Source organism: Limanda limanda, chromosome 14 (assembly GCF_963576545.1).
Source record: "Limanda limanda chromosome 14, fLimLim1.1, whole genome shotgun sequence".
In the NCBI taxonomy this organism is placed as follows: domain Eukaryota; kingdom Metazoa; phylum Chordata; class Actinopteri; order Pleuronectiformes; family Pleuronectidae; genus Limanda; species Limanda limanda.
Genome location: NC_083649.1, coordinates 9,919,001 through 9,939,718, shown reverse-complemented (window position 1 = coordinate 9,939,718; position 20,718 = coordinate 9,919,001). Strand labels below are relative to the sequence as shown.

Here is a 20,718-nt window from a genome sequence, read left to right as displayed (position 1 = left end):
ATTTATTAGCAGTTTATATTGTCTCTTTTTTTGTTTGTTTCTCATCTTAGAAGAAAGAACACTGTTCTGTTGCGGAGATTTTAAAAATACCTTAAATCTATCTGTGGTCACATTTGTAGATTAGTTTCTATAAGATGCAACATCTCAACCTGTGTTTACATACCACTGCTGACCTCTGGGGGCAAAACGGTTTTATAACCTCCCTTGCTTTAGAGCAGCTTCTTTTGTAAACGTTTGCATAACCAAAATACAGCAGCAGCGTGTGATTATGTAAATACTCACTTTTAACAGCGAGTGGAGGAGAGGGTCAAAGGTCAGTTATGTCTGTACTGTAACTGAGCGGCCGCAGAGAAAATGATTTAACCTGTTTTCTGGACTGATCTTCCCACTTGTATGCAAAAATGATTCCTCAACTCAAAAGCATGAGGTGGGCACATATTATTATTTTTTTAAATCATTTGATTTTCAAAATTTTTCTAGAAAAAAGGTATAATTAAGTCCTGAATGATAATCAACAGTGCTCGTTAATTAGTTTCCATATCCAACAGTAGAAGACCATAAAACATGTAGATTTTTTGGCCTGAAATGTGCATGCAATAAATGTAAACCACTATGTAATTGTAAAATACAGTGTCTGTACAGTTAAGCATTTAAACAGCATCCGTGCTGCCTGACCACACGTGAAAAAATGCCATTTTTAATTGTGCTAATATTTTAAATAAATTAAGAATAAATTAGCATTACCAAAATGGATTTCAATGTCACTGCCTAACATAGCTCTATTAAAGTGCTTCAGATTCAGTGTTTTAGAATGTAAAAAATGTAGGAATAAGACATACATAATATAATTCATATTTCTCTGATGGGTGTCTGATTTACTATTTATTTTAATTGATTATTGTGGAAGGAATGTTTTTTTTTTAAAGTAATCAATTCATACCAATTGAAAATAAATAAAAAGGAAATTTAAATTAAAAAAAGTCAGAAAATAAAAAAATGACAACAAAAAAAAACGTAGATTCTGATTTGCTCACACAATCAATATTTTCAAAACACATCTACAGACCTCTCCATGCCAGTAAGATGTAATGCTACAACATTTGCAATGTCTGTTAAAGTCAAAAGTAACTTTTTACTTTTGCAAAGAGATTCAAACCAGGGAATTAAAAGAAAAGCTCGAAATCAATTCATTTTTGTGTTTCAGTGGGTCCCCTTCTCAAAAATGTCCCTTGCTGGCGCTGAGCATATGCAGAATATAATGAAGTGTATGATGAGGCTGGTTGCACACCAGGGCCTAGAGATAGAGATAGGAGACCCAGTAGACCAGGTTGAAGAGACCGAACGCGGTGGGGAAGAAGATGCGTGCATACGAGTCTATCTTGGCCACGTGGATATGCAACCTGCCGTGCCGCCAGGCTCCGGAGCGGCAGTCCTCGAAGCAGCAGAAGAAGCTGGTGCAGTCCTTCCCGTCCAAGCACTCGTAGCCGTACTCCTCGTCTCGCTCATGCATGTGCGTGGCGTTGTTCATTTGGATGGCAGTGGCGGAGCGTGGACGGATGTCGACCGTGGGTGTCTGCTTTAACCAGGACAGAAACCACACAGTTAGCCACCGGAGCCTCGGAGCAGCACAACAAACTGACAATAGCAGGGGACATAATCTGAGCTGCCACTTCTCTGTCTCCCATTTCATTTGGACACCGGTCAGCAAAATGTGATTTGCACATTCAAATTGCCGATGTCAAGAAAATACAAATAGACCCATAACTACCACCTGTGGATGTAATTAGGGAGGCTTATAGTGACAAAGGGTCAGAGCTTGTGAAACCAATGCTGCACATTGCAGCATTTTAAGCTGATGGCTGAGGGAATCATATATCATTTTAGGACAGTAGTCCATATTATTATATTTTGCTGTTGTATAAATCTACTGCTGCGTCATTTGCCCCAAGGAGAGTTTTTATAATGTTCTTAACGTGCGACGAATGAAAGGAATTTTGTAAATTCAACTTGTATGGGTGTTGTAAGCATTTTTCCTTTTTATAGGAATGCATTTATAGGATATGTTGTAACTGGCTTATGATGCACCGTAAAGCTAAGCTTAGGGAGGAGCATGTGTTGGCAGATGTGCAGCACGCAGCTCTATCTTTCTCCGGCCCACTCTGCCTGTCACTGGATGGAAATAAACCTCCCTTTCAAATGGCGCTCACCACTGGAGGCCATGCGCCTTTCATTCTGTGACGATTTCCTAAAATAGGACGGTGACATCAGTGAGTCTGCGGCCCCGTCACTCTACAGGGAGACAATTAGTATTCAAATAGACAGTTTTCATCAGCTTTTATCTTCCGAATGCCACGTCACCTTAGCACAAATTGGAATTCTGGCTGTTTGGCAGATTAAACTGCCCCTCTCCCCCCCTCCCCTTTGTAGAAATGGAAGCTCCCTTGACCTTGCTGATAAACTAGAGTGTCAAGCTCATCATTTAAAAACAGACTCAGTGTAGAGAGTCGTGCGTACTCCGGAGGTCAACTTCTAAGAATTTCTCGTCACCGCTTTCCATCGTCATTTTACTTTGTTCTCTGTGTTTTGTCTTTGTCAGATAAGAACAATAATCTGGATTAGCTTCACTAAGCACGTATTCATGTAGATACTTGCTAATATTAATGAGGTCCTTTTTATAAATTGCAAAAACATCACATAACAGCAAATGTATGTTCTTTCCCCCCAAACTTAAATGTATCTACAGGCATGCTCTGCTGCACAAACTGAGGCAGTTTTAGTTTGGACATAACAGTATCTGCAGTAAGCATGCAATCCTCCAACAAGCTGCAAACACTGAACTACCTGACTGAGCCGTTCATTCCCTGCAACAAACCTGCCGTCCCTTTGAAAACGATACATAACCACAGACAAAGCAGCGGGATGGTCTCAGCATCTCTGTCCTCATTGAGGGACAGAATGTTGAGTTAATAAGGGGATTAGCCCAACAGGTTATGACTCGGTTCTCAAAGGGGATTGGTTTGCACTGGAGGAGGCGCAGTGGGAGCTCAAGCAGGAGGAGAGTAAACGGCATCCAGCCGCAGGGCCGGGGTCAAGCTGGGGTTGTGCTGGGTCGGTGTTAGCAACACAAAAAATTCAAAATACGTAGAAAGAATATTCAAGAAAGAAACACAAAAACAACACAGTGGCACTGGCAACTTTAACTGGCTGAAAGTAGACAACCTCTCGGAGAAGAGTAAAGGTGGAAACACGAGACTCATACACTGGACGATCCCTTGGTTGTGTAGCTGGAAATTGGATGCCAGTGTTTCCAGGCTGAAAATCCAACTTATCCAAACCTACAAATATTCCTCCTAAAGTGAAATATTAATGTTTAAAAAAAAAAGTAGAGTCTTAAATTGTATGTTTCAAGTTAAATTTAGGTCTTTGCCAGCCCCCACCCACCCTGGGATGCTTTTTCGGGTATTTAAAGATTAGCGTGTGTTAATCCCCCCCCGAATGGACCTCCAACTCTAATTAGACTTAACACGGTGCAGGGGTTGTCTGTTTCAGTCTGTTAAGGCTCTGCTGACTCTGCAGGAAGCGTCAGGTGGAGAAGCCCAACAAAACACACAGGTATAGATTCGCTGGCGGGAGAAGGGGAAGAAGAGGAAGCCGTGGCAGCAGCTGCTAATTCACGGTGGTTACAACAACAACAGAAGGTGGAACAGGACAGAGGAGGGAGGAGCCAGAATGAGTCCACACCGGGCCCTGGACTGCTACATTCCTCTGGACTGGGGATGTGTGGGATGCTGATTTGAATTGTTTTGAAAACTGCATAAGTACGTCTGGCTGGCTGCCTCCGCACTGTGCACTGCAGAGCGCCCCCTCCCCTTTGTAATGCCATCTCTGATACCTATTTAGTAAGTGAGGAGGAGGACATTAAGAATGCAGGTAAAGGATAAACAGGGAGTAGAGAAAGAGGCATATCTGCTGCAGAACAGGCAGAGAGAAGCAGTGAGGTGCCGGGGGGGCTCGAGGAGCCGAAATGCAGCAGACACATGCAGTCAGACACAGGCAATATACCTTTGAGGAAAATAGCCGGAGGAGCTTTTGTCCAGACAGGAAACAAAGAATATGTGGAGTTGAGAGAGAGTTACAACAAAAAACAAAGAAGACATGTGAACAGAGAGAAAACATCAATATAGGGGGAATCAACAGAAACACAAGCTAATGCATGGAGATTTACAAATTACTGGAGAATTTAACTCAAAGTGGAGAAAGAGGAAATATACTGTAGAGAGACACGCATGTTACAAACAGACATGGAGGGGGGGGGGATGCATGGGGGGATATATATGTATCTCACATGATTCTTACACCAGGAAAATATCAGAATATAAAATAAACGAAAAGAGAGAAGTACACATGATCCATTATTCAGAATTGAAATACTGACATCATCATGCTTTCACTTTACGTCAACAGCATATGTTTAGTCTGAGTTACACAGGCTGTGGTGATGCGTGATAATTCAAAAATAAACTGAAGTCAAAGGAATCAAAGCGATCCTCAAAAACTGCTCTGAACTTTTAAGGAGAAAACTCACATCACATGAAACTGAATCAACTCTGAAGTAGTTAAACAGACGTCTGAAGTTCTTCATATGTAGTTCCGCGATTTCTTCTTATTGACTTATTTTTTTAAAAACATTAATGAGCATCAGAAGAATTTCAGTCAAAGACCTCTCCTGGCCTCTTCCTGCATCTGGGCAAGTCATGCAGAGATCCTAGAAACGCTCCTCTGAGATGAAGAGCTGGCTTCACACCTTCCACTATTCATTCATCCGTCAACGGGACAGTTAGACCACGTGCACAACCTTAGCTTTCGAGGCAGAAACTGGAGCGCACCTCTTCCCCCCCCACCCGAAGTTCCAGTCCAATACTCCTGTTCGCCCAAGCGCAGTATACCCAGAGGTTTAAGATTTAATATCTTTCAGGTCTTCTGAATCCCGTCCAAAAAGCCTGCCTTGACTTCAAAGATGTGTTTCAATAACGTGCAACTTTTCATTTTTTGAAGTACCACAAAAGTGCTCAGTTATCCCAAAAATAAACTCGTAAAAACAAACTTCTTCACTTAGACGAGATCAAGTGGAAAATGTTGACTCATTTTCATTAGAAATCCTCATGTCTAGACACGGACTGATTAGGGAATACAGTTTAAAAATAAAAATAATGAAAACCTTAGGCATAAATAAGATGTATCTTTGAATTATGTAAATTACAAAAATGGCAAAGTGGAGATTGTCTTTTACTTTTTTGAAGACATTTTACATTGGATTTAAAAATGTGAGTTTGTCTGTGACGTTCCATCGAAAGGTAACAAATAAACTTGTTTTCTCTTCTGTATGAAACTATAAATGTGTTTGTGGTAATCCTGTGTTTATGAGATGACGCCATCTCTTGAGGGATTCAATGCTCACATCAGTCCAACGCCGCCCCCCCCCCCCCCCCCCTCGTCATGTGACATGGGTCTAAATTACAACTGGAACAGATGTGTGGGGGATTAGGAAAAGGTCGGAGCCGCATGCCTTGCTCATTGAGTAATTTGACGAGGCGGCCCTCATGAAGATGCTCCCTTAGGGATACTTAGCAATGTGTTGTTGTTTACTAAAGGCTTATCCCAGTACTAGTATATATACAGTAGATGAGGAACGAGGAACTTGAACTCTCACCTAAATACAGGACACTGAACAGAGGAGAGATTTTACACACTCATACAGTACATGAATCAAAGTACAGTGTTGTTTGGAGCTACATTGCTATCATGGGAAAAAATTGACGTCAAGTACTTATAACTGTTTCACTCCCGTTAGTTTTCGAACGACACTCACCGGGTTCCTCTTCTTCCTGTCCTTTTTGGCGCTCGGCTTCCTGTTGCTGACAAAGTAGTGCAGCGTGCCGTACTCTATGAGCGCGGCGAAGACGAAGATGAAGCACACGGACACGAACAGGTCCATGGCGGTCACATAGGACACTTTTGGAAGGGACTTCCTGGCGATGGTACTCAGCGTGGTCATGGTCAGCACAGTGGTGATGCCTTGGGAAGAGACAACGTCACAGGAAACAGGCAACAGGAGTAAAAAAACTGAGAAAAACATGTTTACGGTTAACCTTCTTGCATGGAGCTGAATATGTCAGTTTCACATTCTGCATTCAGATTACACAAAGAAATTGGCTCATTTAGTTATATACATTATAGAAATCGTTATTTCCTTAGAAAAAAATGTTATGTAGATTTCCAAACTGTTGATATGAAAGAAAAAGGAAACCAGAAAGTTTGTTATAACATTAATTCAGGCATATTTTAGTCCTTAATGTGACTTAAATCTTTCATGAAGTTGAGCCTGATTTGCATGATGCTCACAGCTTCATTCAGATATTTAATCAGATGTTTTAAGTTCGTAGTACTTTCAGAATTGGAAAAAAGCCGAATTCAGTTTAAATCCCAGCGAGGATTCAAACCTGGAGTGAAGGGTTTTTTTCAGCCTTGGGTTAATTAATACATTTCTCAAGTTAGAAGAATCCTCTTTTTTCTGCAAATGGGGAAAAAAACCACAGATCTAAATAAAATTGAAATTTAATTATTGTACACAGGACATATAAATTAGAAGTGTTTTTTTACCAGCAGTGTTGTGTGGGGACATGAAGTCGTGTGACTGACACATATATATATACTACATAATAAAAGAGGATTATTGTTGTGCTGTTTAATTGCGAGCGCTTAACAGTCAGGCGGCCGTGAGGGAGGAGTAAGCAGCTGTTTTACCGGCCCACATACTCTTCTGCTTTACTGTCCAAGAGCCATTGACCACCACACTGACATACTGCATGCCTATACCCAGCAGCTGGTGGCCCGCTCCCCTTGATACCCACCCTGTCTGGCTCTAATGATGATGCAGATGGAGGTGGAGTGATGGCACATGATGAGGAAAGGCCTTTATAAGTACACTGATACAACAGATTACCAACAGCAGCATCACTTCCCCCCCGAACACAAACAAACAAGCGACTAAGGGCGCCGCCTCCTTCCTTTAAATAGACCATGTGAGGAGAAGCTGCCTTTTTTCCACACAAAGGATGAGTTCTGTCTAAATTTAACACAAACTGAAAGACATCTGTCTGCATCTGCGTCAGAATTACCGGCGCACTATTGTGAGTGAATTGATATATTTCTGGAAAAGCATTGAAATATTAAGAATTACGCCATCTGCGTTAATCTGCTTTCCTACCACCAGGCTGCCTGCACCTCCCGCATCATCCTTCACAGAGGAAATTAAGATGTTTGACTCTCGGTACATTTTGAGCAGGGATTTGACGCCGTTATTATTTCGCCTGCAAATCTTGAGCTGCAGCCGCACACAAGAAAACACAACAAGCTATTTTTAGCGGAGATTAATGACAGACAATGTAACGATGATCGGGAGGAGGAAGGAGGAAGGAGTGCGTCTGCCTGCAGGGGATTGCTTCTCATTCAGTGCGCTCACGCTAATGATCACATCGCGTGTACTTGAGGTCAGGACTCGCAGCCTTAAGGATTCAAAGGGAAAGCTGACTAAGGAATATGTACCTAACTACCTCTCGAGTGAACTTCTAAGGATGTTCACTAACGCCAAGGGCAAGTTCAGAAGCTGACAAATTTCCTTGAAAACCTCACTTTTGCCCTTTTTCCTCTCCCGTGTCCCTCCTTTGCATTCAGCGAGGAGGCCACCTGTATTAGTTTTGTGCTGAGGCTGCGTCTCTGCATCTTCCTCGCTCCAATGCATAATTAATGCCTCATTAAGGCATGCATGAAAACATATGTGCCGGGATAGGCTCTTCTAATCAAGATGGACCATATTCCTTCGCAGCTGCCCTGTCTCCGAGGGGAAAAGGAGGAGAAAGGAAGGGAAAGAGGACAGAGGGCTTTTCTAATATGTGGTGCTGTGTAACTACAGCACCCAGCTCTTGATATGTTTCGCAGCATAATTAAAGCCTGGATGTCAAATGAACCTCCGAGGCAAAACTAAACCATGTGTGGGTTTGCGTTAGGTTGACTGACTCTATTAATATACCGAAGTAAGATATGGCAAGATATTACACATGAAGCCTTTAAATAAAGAGAATAATTTAAATCTCATGGACAGTATAAGTCTTGGTTCGTTCTTTTGGTACCTAATGACGTCCGGGCCGGGACTGCATCCTTGTTGATCCAGAACGAGACCCAGGAGAGGACCACGATCAGGGTGCATGGGATGTAGGTCTGGATGGTGAAGTATCCCATTCTCCTGCTCAGGTCAAAGAAGACGGTCAGCACCACGTAGTCTCCTGGAGAGAGACAGAGTGAGAGAGAAGACAGAGTGAGGACAGGCTGGATATACAGTGAAACATCAGGGGATATAGAGCTTCTATAAAGGGCAAGCTAAGGTTCATATAATTTCACATTATCTACAAGGATGATCGAAAACTAAACAAAAATGATAAGTGCATAATTTAACCGAAATCCTCACTGTGAGGCGGCTTGGAAATCTAAAATGAAATTCAGGCAGCCGGGGCCGGACTCGCTCGGATTCACTTGCACCCCCCCCGTCTCCTGCCAGTGCTTAGCCGCAACATGAACACCAGCATCCGGCTGATGATGAGCCCTTCCCCGGGCCGGCTGTCTGACCCCAGCAGATGTTAGGTCTGCAGAGGCTGAGGTTAGCTGAGCCCAGATAGACACGACCCTGACACTATAGATCATGTGGGCTGCCTGTTTAGAATGCAAGCTAAGCATGTATGCACACACACACACGCACACACGCCTCAACCCTCTCGCACTGCACACACACACACACACACACACTTGGAAATGCACTTCGAACCCCCTTGTAATCAGGGTGAATATATAAAAGAAACCATCGTATACCCAGACACACACTTGCCAATAGTTGCTGTCCTCTTCACCTGTCTGCCTGATATTGTGGGTTTAAATGGCAGATCATTAACGACGTCCCCTCTCTCGGTTGTTGGCTAATTGATTAACGTCAGACTGAGAACCGAGTCGGAAACCTCGCCTGGCCTCTCGCTGTGCCTTGTAACCTGCAGGGCACTAACCTACTCTCTCTCTCTCCCATGTATCTGCAGTGCGTATGTATGTGTGTGTGTGTGTGTGTGTGTGTGTGTGTGTGTGTGTGTGTGTGTGTGTGTGTGTGTGTGTGTGTGTGTGTGTGTGTTGAAGTACTCCAGGCACACACCGAATTGTCTCCGCAGCTGGGGAACGGAACAGCTGGCTAATAATTGTCCTCATGAGAAAAGGGCGCACAACACGCAGTTTATTGAAAAACACCCAACATCTGTGTGTTTGTGTGGTGATGAGAGACCGATCGAGAGAGAGAGAGAGAGAGACCAGACTGTCAGGGTGCATAATGTCTGCGAAAAACGTGTGTGCGCGAAAAACGTGTGCGTCGAGTCCTCGCGGCGCCCCCCCGACCCCTTTGTGATTTACTACAGCGAGCAGCCATTGACGGCATTAGTAAATAGACCGAGTGCAATAACCCCGGCCGCACAACCATAAGCGCTTGTATCACCATGTGCGTTTTCTGCTGATGCAGGCAGGTGCCGGGGATATTACAGTGCGCTGCCGGTGTTTGTAGGAGTACATGAAGGCTGCTCTCGGGGGTCCCTCAGCCCACTATTTTGTTTTTATTAACATTTCATTAGCAGGGGCCCGAAACCGAGACCCCAGACAGCTGATAAACTGCTGCTTAATACACTTCTTCCAGCTTGGTCAGCAGCACCAAGCCTCCTTCACATTTACTCAGGCTCTTAATGATAATGGGCTCTGCACCTCAGGAGGCAGGTCGGCCGGAGTAAGACCCCCCCCCTGTCTTACGCCCCTCTCCTCCGTCTCTGTGCCAGTTTCATTCGGGGCCCCGGCGCTTGCCAGGAAGACACTTTGAGGAGGTGTTATCGACCGGTGCCCTCCCTTCTGGCAGGCTGATGTATCAGTATCAGACCACCTGCCATTACCGCTCCATCGTAATGCATGTGTTTGTTAATGACTTCCTGATTTCCACTCAAAACAAAATGGTTTCCAGTTCCCTCTCTGGCTTTAAGTGCCTGGCTGGGATTTCACAACATTACCGTATAGTTGAGTGTTCCAGACAGACAACAATTACTGGACCATGTGATCATTTTACATTACACTACTATGCATGATGTTTGTTTATACCTGACTGTCAGCTGGGGTGAATTTTGTATTCTTATGTGGTTCTGCCATAGTTCCGATTATTCGGCACGTTCTTCTTTAAAAAAAAAAGTATATGATCCCTGTGTGTGTAGTGGATGGGGGTGTTGTTAGTTTGCATACCTACCACTAGGGGTCACCAGTGTCAGATATGTTTTACTCTTATACATAGGGGCTTTCAATTTAAATTAATATCATATAGATGTTTAGGAAACTGATTTTCCTCTCGCAATCTTTTCAAACCCGACTCAAACATTTAGTTTGAGTCGGGTGGAACCGTTGGGTTCTCGCCACATTATTGTACATTTTAATGTGCTGTTTAGGCAAGGTACATAATTTGCACAGCAGCATACGAGTTGTAAAGTCCCAGTTTACGTCTCATAAGAATGCAGCAGCCATATCAAACCATTCAGGCCATTAGAGCCGTCATTCCTCTTTAACAGGAGCCCTCGGACTAACCTCAGCTTGAGCTCCCCATCTGTTACCACCAGCAGAAGAGGGTGTGGTCACGAGCCGCTTCACACTCAAGCCTCACAGAGTCTTTATAGATAGCTCCCTTTTTTATAAGGCTGTTACTATGGAGGTCAACATTTCCTTCTGGGGATCAACACTGAATGTAAAGAAGGTGTCGCCTTTGATCTCACAGCCGTTCTCCTGCGTCAGGCAGCGCCCACATCTCCCAGTGATCCCACAGGCAGCTCCGTTCCAATAATGGGCTGATTTCTCAGGCAACAAGAACACAGAGTACAGAACTCTTTGCATCTTTCTTATTAAAACCCCATAAAGTTATAATTTATCCACTCTTCTCTATTTCATTGCTGCAATTACATTGGTATCGTTGTAGTTTGTCCCCTTCTGTTTGTAATTCATGAACGACAAATGTTGACAGCAGCTGTGTGTGTGGCAAAAAATCAACTATGCACAAAACAGCTCAAAACTATTGTTTGTATTAAGATGTGATTTGAAGTATTTTTTATCAGGATCACACATATCACCGGCAAAAAGGGATTTACTGCGAGCTGATGTAATCTCCGGAAAGCAATAAAAACTTGGCGGGCACGATCATTCATCAGAGAACTGTGTTGCTTCGTTGTTAAAAGCCACAAAGACAACAGACTCGAAAGAATTACACACACACCCCCACACACACACACACACACACACACACACACGCAAACAGCAGCAGCAGCAGCAGGAGAAAGAAAAAATATCATCATTCTTCAAATATGAGCCCACCACCAGGGTGGAAATAAAAAAAGATGGATGTTTTATTATCGTAGAATATAGATATTGTTATAAGATCCCGTAATTGCTCAGTATTGAACCTATGGGGAGGGGCCTGGTCCCTGGGTGCGCTACATTATCTGCAGAACAGCCACAGGGGGAGTTTCTTGGGAAGGAAACATGGGAATTCAGGAGTGCTGACCAGAAAAAAAAATAAAAAGGAGAAAGATGTCACATGAGAAAATCATTCTGTCGGCAGCCAGGCTGTAAATTGGTGTGGATATAGATGGGCAGGAGAGACCTAAGGCACATGCTGGCCATCCAATGAAGGGAGACAAGCCAGACACATTGCAGAGCCGCTGACAGGCTGTCTCACTGAGCTCCTCTGCTGTCAAGGGTCATAAATATCAGAGGTGACAGCGCATGCTATTGTGTGCATGCATGTGTGTGTGTTTGCGCGAGTGTGTGTGTGTGTGTGTGTGTGTGAGAAAGACAGGAGCTTCTCTAATGACCCGGGTTATGCCACGGCTGCTTTCTGGGGTCAACAATACTTAGAGACGATGTTAACTCACCACTTCCTGTGACATGACTCGGGGCTATGTGTGAGCGATTAACCAGTTACCAGCTTTGCATTCTCCCCTCCGCAGTCGACTGCAGCTATTCCTGCCCGGCAGTGGGAGGCGAGATGATGTCACCGTGGGAATAATAAAAAATAATTAAATAATTAAAAGCCACAGCATTGTCATGGTGAGTAACTGCGGCAACACGGCAGCATGATTAAACAGCCGACAGGAGGCGACGGCGTTTGATTGCCTGGTTGTTAACGTTGGGTTCACTGTGACAGGGACAGATGATTAGCCTTCTCCCAGACACATTAATAGCTCTCACATTATTGAGGGACAGGTGGTAAGAATCTGCCCAAAACGGTTTCCTCTCACCATTATCGAAGAGTCCAGTGGAAAGTGGATAAAAGGTAAAGTTGAGAGATATTTTTAGATCTTTTAGGTTACATGCGATCGAGACTGGATTAACCTACTGAGGAGCAGTGGGTCCCTTTTGAGCATCACAGGATTACACATCTTGCACAGAGTCGCTGAAATCAACCAGTATTTGTACTATGGATTACTACACCACCCTGTCTGCTGTATGAATGTGTGATGTGTGATTGTAGTTGTATTAACACTACATTGAGACAGGGACCCACGATACGACGAGGCCTAAAGATTGGAGAAAAGCAGTCGCCATCCTATGGCTCAGTTTAAATTGAGTGTGTGACATTTTGTGCTGCTACATGCCCAAACAAATTTGTAATTAAACGTGCAATACGTAGCCTTGGCCACTAGGCGTCTCTCAGTTGAAACGATAACAAAAGGCCTAGTTTAATAATATTGTGAAGCAGCACTGGATCATGGGAGTTGTCGTCTTCACCACCACTGCTGATCAAAATATACCTGACTTCATGTTACGGAGCAAATTACATAATCGTGATCCCAGCGACCAGTTCAAACAGTTGGATGAAATAACAGCCAAGTGGTTCACTGGCTAACTGGCTGAGTGCTTTGTCTTCGTTATACATTGTTTGCCCCAGAAGTTACAGCCGAAAAGAGTAAAATGGATACGACACATTTAAAATGTGATGACAAATGAAGTGTCCCTTAACCTTGAATAAAATGTGTACGAAATTTTGGGGATAATGTGAATACCCAAAAAGTTGTATAACAAAGGTTGTTATTTAGAATTGTTACATATTATAACTTAAATCAAATCACCAAACAGTTTCCTAATTTATCCAGCTGGTATTTGCCACAAACACAAAATCCAGTTTATTCCAGTCTTTGTTCCACTTGTTTTATTTCTCTGCTGATATTTAAAGACTTAAAACTCCATAATTGTGTTCATTTCCATGCCATAATTTAATTAAAAACAAGGCCAACACATTCTCACATATCTGCGTGTCTCTCCATTTTATCTGCGTGTCTCCGGCTTACCTTGTCTAAAAATGGCTTCATTATTTCTTATTCACACAATGAGCCGGGATGTGTTTCACACTCGTTACGTAGATATTACATTATATATATTAATAATATATTAACAGTACAATGTATATATAATATACATTGTACTGTTATTTATGCCTATTGCCAGCAAGTGTAACATCAAGAGGAGGATTTATTTGCAGTAAATACAAGATGCACTCGTCCACTGCTAGTTCACTTCAGTAGAGCAAAACACACTTCAAATACAGAGACTGAAGGGCAAGGATGTCACAGCACCAACCGTATTTTTAACAACTGTGAAAATGTTCATGTGCAAAAACAGCACAGCAGTAACAGTTATCTTCCCAGATGCTTCCGTTTATGATTGACCATGGCACAGTATAAACATGGTAATTGTGTGTTTTTATATTGCAGAACATTTGAATTGTGCCGATTAAACTCACTTAGCACAACAATAAAAATCTAAAATCGAGACATTTAATGCTGTTTTTTATGTCTCATATGTTGACCCGGATGAATACGAGTTTTGCACAGAATACAACAAGTGAAATCAGAAAAACATTGGCTGCCTCATCAAACACTAATATGTGCTTTAATGAACCATAAGTCAGGAAGAACTGTCACTACCACAGGACAACTTTTCAGTCATAATGACACAATGAATAATAGCATTAATGCAATTTAAATCTAAATTGGAAGGATAAGCTGTATGAGCCAAGACAATCAGTGTCCATGTCTTTGCCAAAGGCTTTGTGCTCGTCCAAATTAGAATTGTGGATCCCTGGTTTTAAGCTTAAAAATCTAATTAATCATTATCAACATACTGAGTTGCCCAAAACTACAATACTGATTTATGCCTGGGCAAACTCTGATTAAACCGTGTTTTCTTTTAAGTACCTTAAGATGTATTGTCAGTTCAGTTGGCCGAATAAGAGAATGTTCTCCTCTAGCTTGACTTCATACAGGATCCCAGCTACTCAGCATGCACATCCACAGCAGCTCATCGAGATTCATAGGCAGTGTCACGGAAGGTAAGTGTTTGCATTGAGGCAGGTTAAACCTCTTAGTAAACAGAGCGGCCAGCTTAGATGACTTGAAATTTAATTTCACCAATAGCCTATATGCCTTTTAATCCCCGGATACATTATGGTATCTGTGACATGTATTAGCATACTGAGCACAGATAATATAAATGCTGTGCACTTCCCATGGCTTCTCAGGCCACATATGATTTATAAATGTGGATTTAGTGGAGTTTTAATACCGATAAGACGGGAAAAAAACATTTATCTGTGTAAATGCTCCTCCTTGTATTCAGGTGGTGTGCTGTGGAACACCATTAAGATTTATTATTACAATTCTGAGACGTATCCTCTTATGCCGCGTATTAAACAACCAGACACATAATGTTCCATATCTGCTCTCCCCTTATTTCTAACGGCTAATTACTCTGAAACCCAGGGTTGCAGAATATTATGTGGGGCCAATAAGCTGAATGAGACTTGTGTTATCTAAAACCAGAGCACAGAACTTTGTAATAATTTATTTGGCCACCGGGCCTCGGCCTTGGAACAACTGCTCCATGGAGTGGCATCGACTTTGAACTGCTTTTAGCCTCTGAACCTGAAGTCCGTTGGAAGACGTCACCAGGAAGAGACTGTTCAATTTGTCTGGATACAAAACATTTCTACTTAACTTAACTTTAGTGATAGCTGTAAGATTTCTAAAATCCTTCATCATTTGCGTCTCTCTGAGGGGTTCCGATCAAAATACAGAATGTTCTATCAGTGTCTCTATTATATTGCAATAAAACCTCACAATTTGTTTAATTCCAACCGTGGTAGTTGTCTCATATTGGAATAAGAGCAATAGGATGTTGTATCTGTAACAGTAACATGGGCAGTAGAGGAGTGATATTGTTCCGGGCATCCAATAAAACCTTCCAACTCAAAATTCAGAATATGTCCGACTGTCTCCCTCATTCACCTCCAGGCTTACTAAAGGCTGGAGGGTCTTCTGAATTAATGAGCCACGTCACCATTGAGAATCCATTTTGTTATCTGGAGCATGTATAGTCTGCCTAGTCACAAAGTGTGCGCTTCACGAGGACGTCTGTGTCTGAGGGTCCGCGCTGACCCTTGCAGACAATGACATTTACCCTCGGACAGACAGGCAGACGTGGAAAGTATGAAACGACCTCAAGTCTCTCGTCCCATCCTTAAAATCCTCGAACGGCGACATCAACCCACGTCTGACCTTCCAGTGTTACATACCAGAATTTTTCAGAATGACTGCCGCAGCAGCAGAAGTCAAGAGGGACACAAACCCCCCCCCCCCAAAAAAAACAAAACAGCATCTCTGACAGCTCTGACCTCTTTTGGTATTGGCTGCACATCCTCCTTTTTTTCCTCTCCTCCTTTTCCCCCCCCTTTTTATTTGTGCAGCTCTCTCCCTGTTGACCTCAATCTCTGCCTCTCACCCGCAAAAAAGGAAATAACACTCGTCTCACTTATTTACATCCACTTACTTCCCCCCGTTCCTTTTTTACTCTCTTGCAAATTAGATGATTTTAATTTTGCACTGAGCGTATTCCAGTGTCCTAGTTTATCGCTCTGAAGCTCATGTTGCAATTGCACTTGGGCTGTGGGAAATGTTTGGTGCCATAAAAGACACAAGGACACTTACAGTCACACATTGAGGTAGAGGAGAGGTTGCGCTGTATGTAAGCTGCAGGAGTGGAGCTCCACTGCATCTTATTCTGTGGCTTGACCTTCACTCATCAGTGCGTGTTCACCATCTTTAAAAACCATTGAGAAGACAGAAGACATAAATTATCACAAAAGAACATCTGCACTCCTCTGCTTTGCCCCTGGCGCTGTTCTATATGCAGGTGTCGGTCAATGGGGAGGAAAACAAGAAACCTAACTTCCCCTGGACAATCTCTGCTCCTACGGCCGACCAACCAGTCCCTGTTTGTCAGGTGTTAATTAGTGGATCATTAGGCCGTCAACTAAGAAGGGCAGACGGAGAAAGAGAGAGATGGAGGGAGAACGTGGGGGGGGGGGGGGGGGGGGGATTGGTGGGATTGTGTTGGTAAAAACTAGAACACGGAAGCACCAATAAAAAAAACGCGAGAGGGAGCAGTGGAGAAGGGGGGGGGGTGCTGCAGTAGTGGTGGTGGTTGGGTGGTGGTGGTGGGGGGGTGCATGGAGCAGGCACTTGTTAATGTGAATATTGTTAGTGTATCGGGGGGGGAGGAGGGTAAGGATGGGAGGGGGGGGGACGGGGAGGAGTGGAAATTGGTATTTAACTTCTCTAAAGGAGGATTCTGGCTGAGTCAGAGCATCTGTCCTCCTACTCCTGCCCATCACAGCTATCACCCAGAAGCAAGAGGGACAATGTGGAGAGAGAGAGAGAGAGAGAGAGAGAGAGAGAGAGAGAGAGAGAGAGAGAGGGAGAGAGAAAGGGGGATGAAGGGAGGGGAAGATTAGAGGGAGAGAAGCGGCTATTATAGCAGCCGAGAGCCGCCGTGGCTAATGGATTGTTTCAGCGCTTCTTAACCTTTTTCCTTCAACAAGATGGAGTGATTGTCATCTGATAAAAAGCTGCGACGTCCTATGACTGTGATTGAATTACTCTTTTATTATACAGCATGAAGTCATGGGCGACCTCACGTGCACCGATGATTTCTTTAGTCTGAACATTAGCAAAACAATTACTTCTCTTAGCTTTTATTTGTCTTTCAAATAGAGATTTTTATAGAAAAACAAATTAAGGCCGTGTGGATGTATTGGGTAGAACAAAGCATCGCTGGAATACTTTATATTGGCACGATCATTAACTCATATTTGAACATTTGCCATCTGCAAATTACGCGATCTCATATTGCGTCTGTTCACATTTTTTGCATTTTAATTCAGCAATTATACGAAATGTTACTCATTAAAGCAATGGAAAATAGACTCATTTCAGACAGCATGGCTGAGCTTCCGCAGGTGTTTTATTTGATCAGGGACGAAATGTCTCAGTAACAATAAAAAAACTATTGGCATTTGGATTTATTGGTTTTTGTCTCGCTCCATATTTTCGTGATTAAATCAGGCAGCTGGTTACAAGCGCTCCCGTCTCGCTGGCATCATCTTTTTCACCGAATTTTTATAGCTTTTCCTCTTTAATTTGCTTTGACTCTCTGCCACTACAACTGTGTGTGGCACAAACATGACCACCTCACCACTGGGAGGTTTCTCACAGCTCCTGACGCTGAGATAATATTGCCCCTTGCAGTCTATGGTCCTAAGTTTATTTCCTTATAAAAACAGATTATTAGAATAGATTCATCAAAACAAGCTGGAGACACAAAACTCAAATGTAATATGAGGCTCCAGTAACAATGATTTCCTTCTGCAGAGATGCTTCGATTGGATATATGGAGCTAAAAGTGATATCAGAAAGAAAGGAGGAGGAAAGAAGAAACCTGTGGCATTAAAACCTTGTGTATATTCTAAGGATTCCATCTTTACGGCTCATTCTGATATGACTCTTCTCCGGTGGTACTGTGGTGTAGGTCTCTATTCGCAGCACACTGGGCCTAAATATAGCGCAGTGATGCACTCACTGCCATGCTATGAGGTGAATCCTTTGGAATATCAGAGATTAACTGTGCTCACGCGATTGGATGAAAACGGTCATGTGACGCGTGGTGTAATGTGTACTATTTAAAACAATATGCAGCCTGCCCTGACTAAACCGATTACTTGTTTCATGGTTTACATGTGATTTAATTCATGATGAAAAGAAAATATATAAATATATATTTTTTACATTCATGAAGCAATGACACATCAACAGGCTGCACAGGCAATGGTTTGTTGTACTGTTATTGGTTAATGTCTCAGAATCGCTGCACCCCTCATATATAAATATAGCTCTGTGGATTTGTGCGTTTCGTGTGCGTGGGTATTCATGTGTTTGTTGTGCTGACTGCTTCCTCTTGCCGGGCGACTTGCTTTTCAACCACAGTGCCTCCAGATTCGCCCCATCAAAGAATCATCTGCGAACTGTGGAGCTGGGTAATCTGGAGAGGGCCACTGATGTGTCCCAGGGCTTTCTCCACTCAAACTGAATCACACAGGCGGGCGCACACAGACAACAGGGCTGCACGCCATGGCTTTTGGAGGGTCACTCTAAGAATAGCCTTCAATACATAAAAAAAGAGACTCATATCCAGTGGAGAGCGCCACGCTGAAATGTGCATGCAGGCAAATGGACACGTAGGAGCATGCATTAATTCATGGACACTGGCGCACACCAAAGCACTCTACTGTCAAACACAGAGATATATGTTCCACTGGCTGACTCCCTCAGCATACAGTTGTGCTCGGCTAAAGGGACAGCAGATTAACCACCCCATGTCCTGCTCAAACCCCCCCGTGATTCACTGCTGAGGAAGAGGGAGACTGGTCGCAGGAAAGGAAGGAAACTGCACTGACTTTACAGAGCAATGTTTTAAAGCTCATTTATTCTACTAATGCGCTGGGAAGATGGCTAACGGCTGCGTGGAGATCAATGTGATTGTATTTGATGGTGAATGTAAATGCGCCACAATGGCTAAATTCATCTGTGGCTTTACACAAGAAGACAAATCGCCCGATTTCTGATAAGATAAATCACTCAAATCATTGCTCCTGGTTCTCCAGACTTAATCTTCCTTTGCCTATTTTGAATGCAACCCGGTGGCTACTGATGTGTAGTGTTCTACTTCTGTTAAACCCTGAGTATATGTTAAAGAATGTTTTTAAATCACCATGCAGTCTATATACAGTAACTGTATCTGCATTTCAGACATTGCAAATCCACGTACTTTGCTCAAAGCGTCAAACTCCCCTTTGTAAACAAGGACAATTTGTCTAACATGGATTCTGTTCTGCAATTTCCCTTTGCAGGCACAAAATAATGCCAAGACTAACTTCCTTTTCAATTTTATTCTCTCTTCCATCATTTGTCTCTGTGCCTGTCTGCACAATGATTTTCTGACCATCTCTAAACTCCAGTCAGGCAGACCAGTGAGAACTTAGTACCGAGCACAAAGTTTAGACCATTCAAAGGGTTTAAATTTGTGGTTTTCTTACTTTCAAATACTTTGCATCGCTTCCACCTAGTCTGTGCACTGGTGTCCTTGCAGTGGGCCTTGCTTGTCATAAGCAACAGCGTGTGTGTGTGTGTGTGTGTGCATGCAAATGTGTGTGTGTGCGTGTCTGTGTTTGTAAATGCAGGTATAGGCTTCCAGGCAGGGCAGGCAGCTCTGATGTGAAGTGACATGTTGAGGGACTAAGCCTTTGGACACTGGCTGAGGGAGGAAAGAAAAAACTAATAAAAACAGACACAGCCTTTATAAAAGATAGAAAAAAGGCTCAAACTCGACTGCATCAGAGCAGCAGATGGGATGTGGACCTCCCCTTCCCCCAGAGGCCTTTTATTTAAATATCACTCAATCGTTCTTTAATCATGCATCCATTTTTTTCATCATCCTAAAAACAACAACCAAAAATCCGGGAGTACGAGCACAGATGCGTGGACGCCGCGGAGTAACGCTGTGACAACCTGAACCTGGCTGGACTGGCTTGTCGGGGGGGATGAGAGAGGATCTCTTCCTCTGGCTTTGTCCTCACTGTCCGTCCGGATCAGGCCGATTCACCTGTCTGCTTGTCTGCTGGGCTTACCATTACGTGTCCTCTCCCTTACCTCACCTGACCCATTGCAAACACAGTTTAACTGAGATCTCACATTGTGCTTGAGCATCCAAAACTAAATATATTGTCAGAATCAGAAGAGTTTCCAAGTGAGATTGAGCAAAGCGCTCAAACAGCTAAGGTCCCAGAAGATCGGCTGTAATGATCTGTTCATAGAGCTTTTAACCCCCGCAAATATAGGGGGGGAAATATAACCACATCAAAACGGCACTAAAAATCTTACACTGTCACTCAAAGGATTAACTTCAATATCTCACTGCTTGTACACAAATCCATTTGTGTCTATGGGCCCAATTAAACCTGATATAATGCTGAATGAAGCTCAGAAGCCTCAGGAAGCCGGGGACGAGCCCGTTGGTGTGTTACAGTGTTCCAACTAAACACGGTGATGCAGCATCATTCTGAAACACAGAACTTCTCTGGTTATTAAACATTCTGAGACGACTTTACATGTTGGTTATCGATTAAATCGTACTTTCACACTTTTCAAGCTCACATTTTTACCC

The 20,718-nt window shown here is 43.2% G+C and overlaps 1 protein-coding gene across 4 annotated transcripts in view; it reads right to left on the bottom strand.

The window, feature by feature from the left end:
• Positions 1-1,294: 1,294 nt before the first annotated feature.
• The window catches only part of gabrg2 (gamma-aminobutyric acid type A receptor subunit gamma2), a 42,548-nt gene continuing 23,124 nt past the window's right edge, over positions 1,295-20,718 (bottom strand). Inside the window, exons 7-10 of one of the 4 annotated variants that reach the window (XM_061085857.1) lie at positions 8,190-8,342; positions 5,870-6,075; positions 4,063-4,086; positions 1,295-1,576 (exon numbers count right to left, since the gene is read on the bottom strand). In XM_061085857.1, the coding sequence (XP_060941840.1) occupies positions 1,295-1,576; positions 4,063-4,086; positions 5,870-6,075; positions 8,190-8,342 (665 nt within the window). The remainder of the gene's footprint in view (positions 1,577-4,062; positions 4,087-5,869; positions 6,076-8,189; positions 8,343-20,718) is intronic. The other 3 variants (XM_061085858.1, XM_061085859.1, XM_061085860.1) reach the window with 3 other exon arrangements.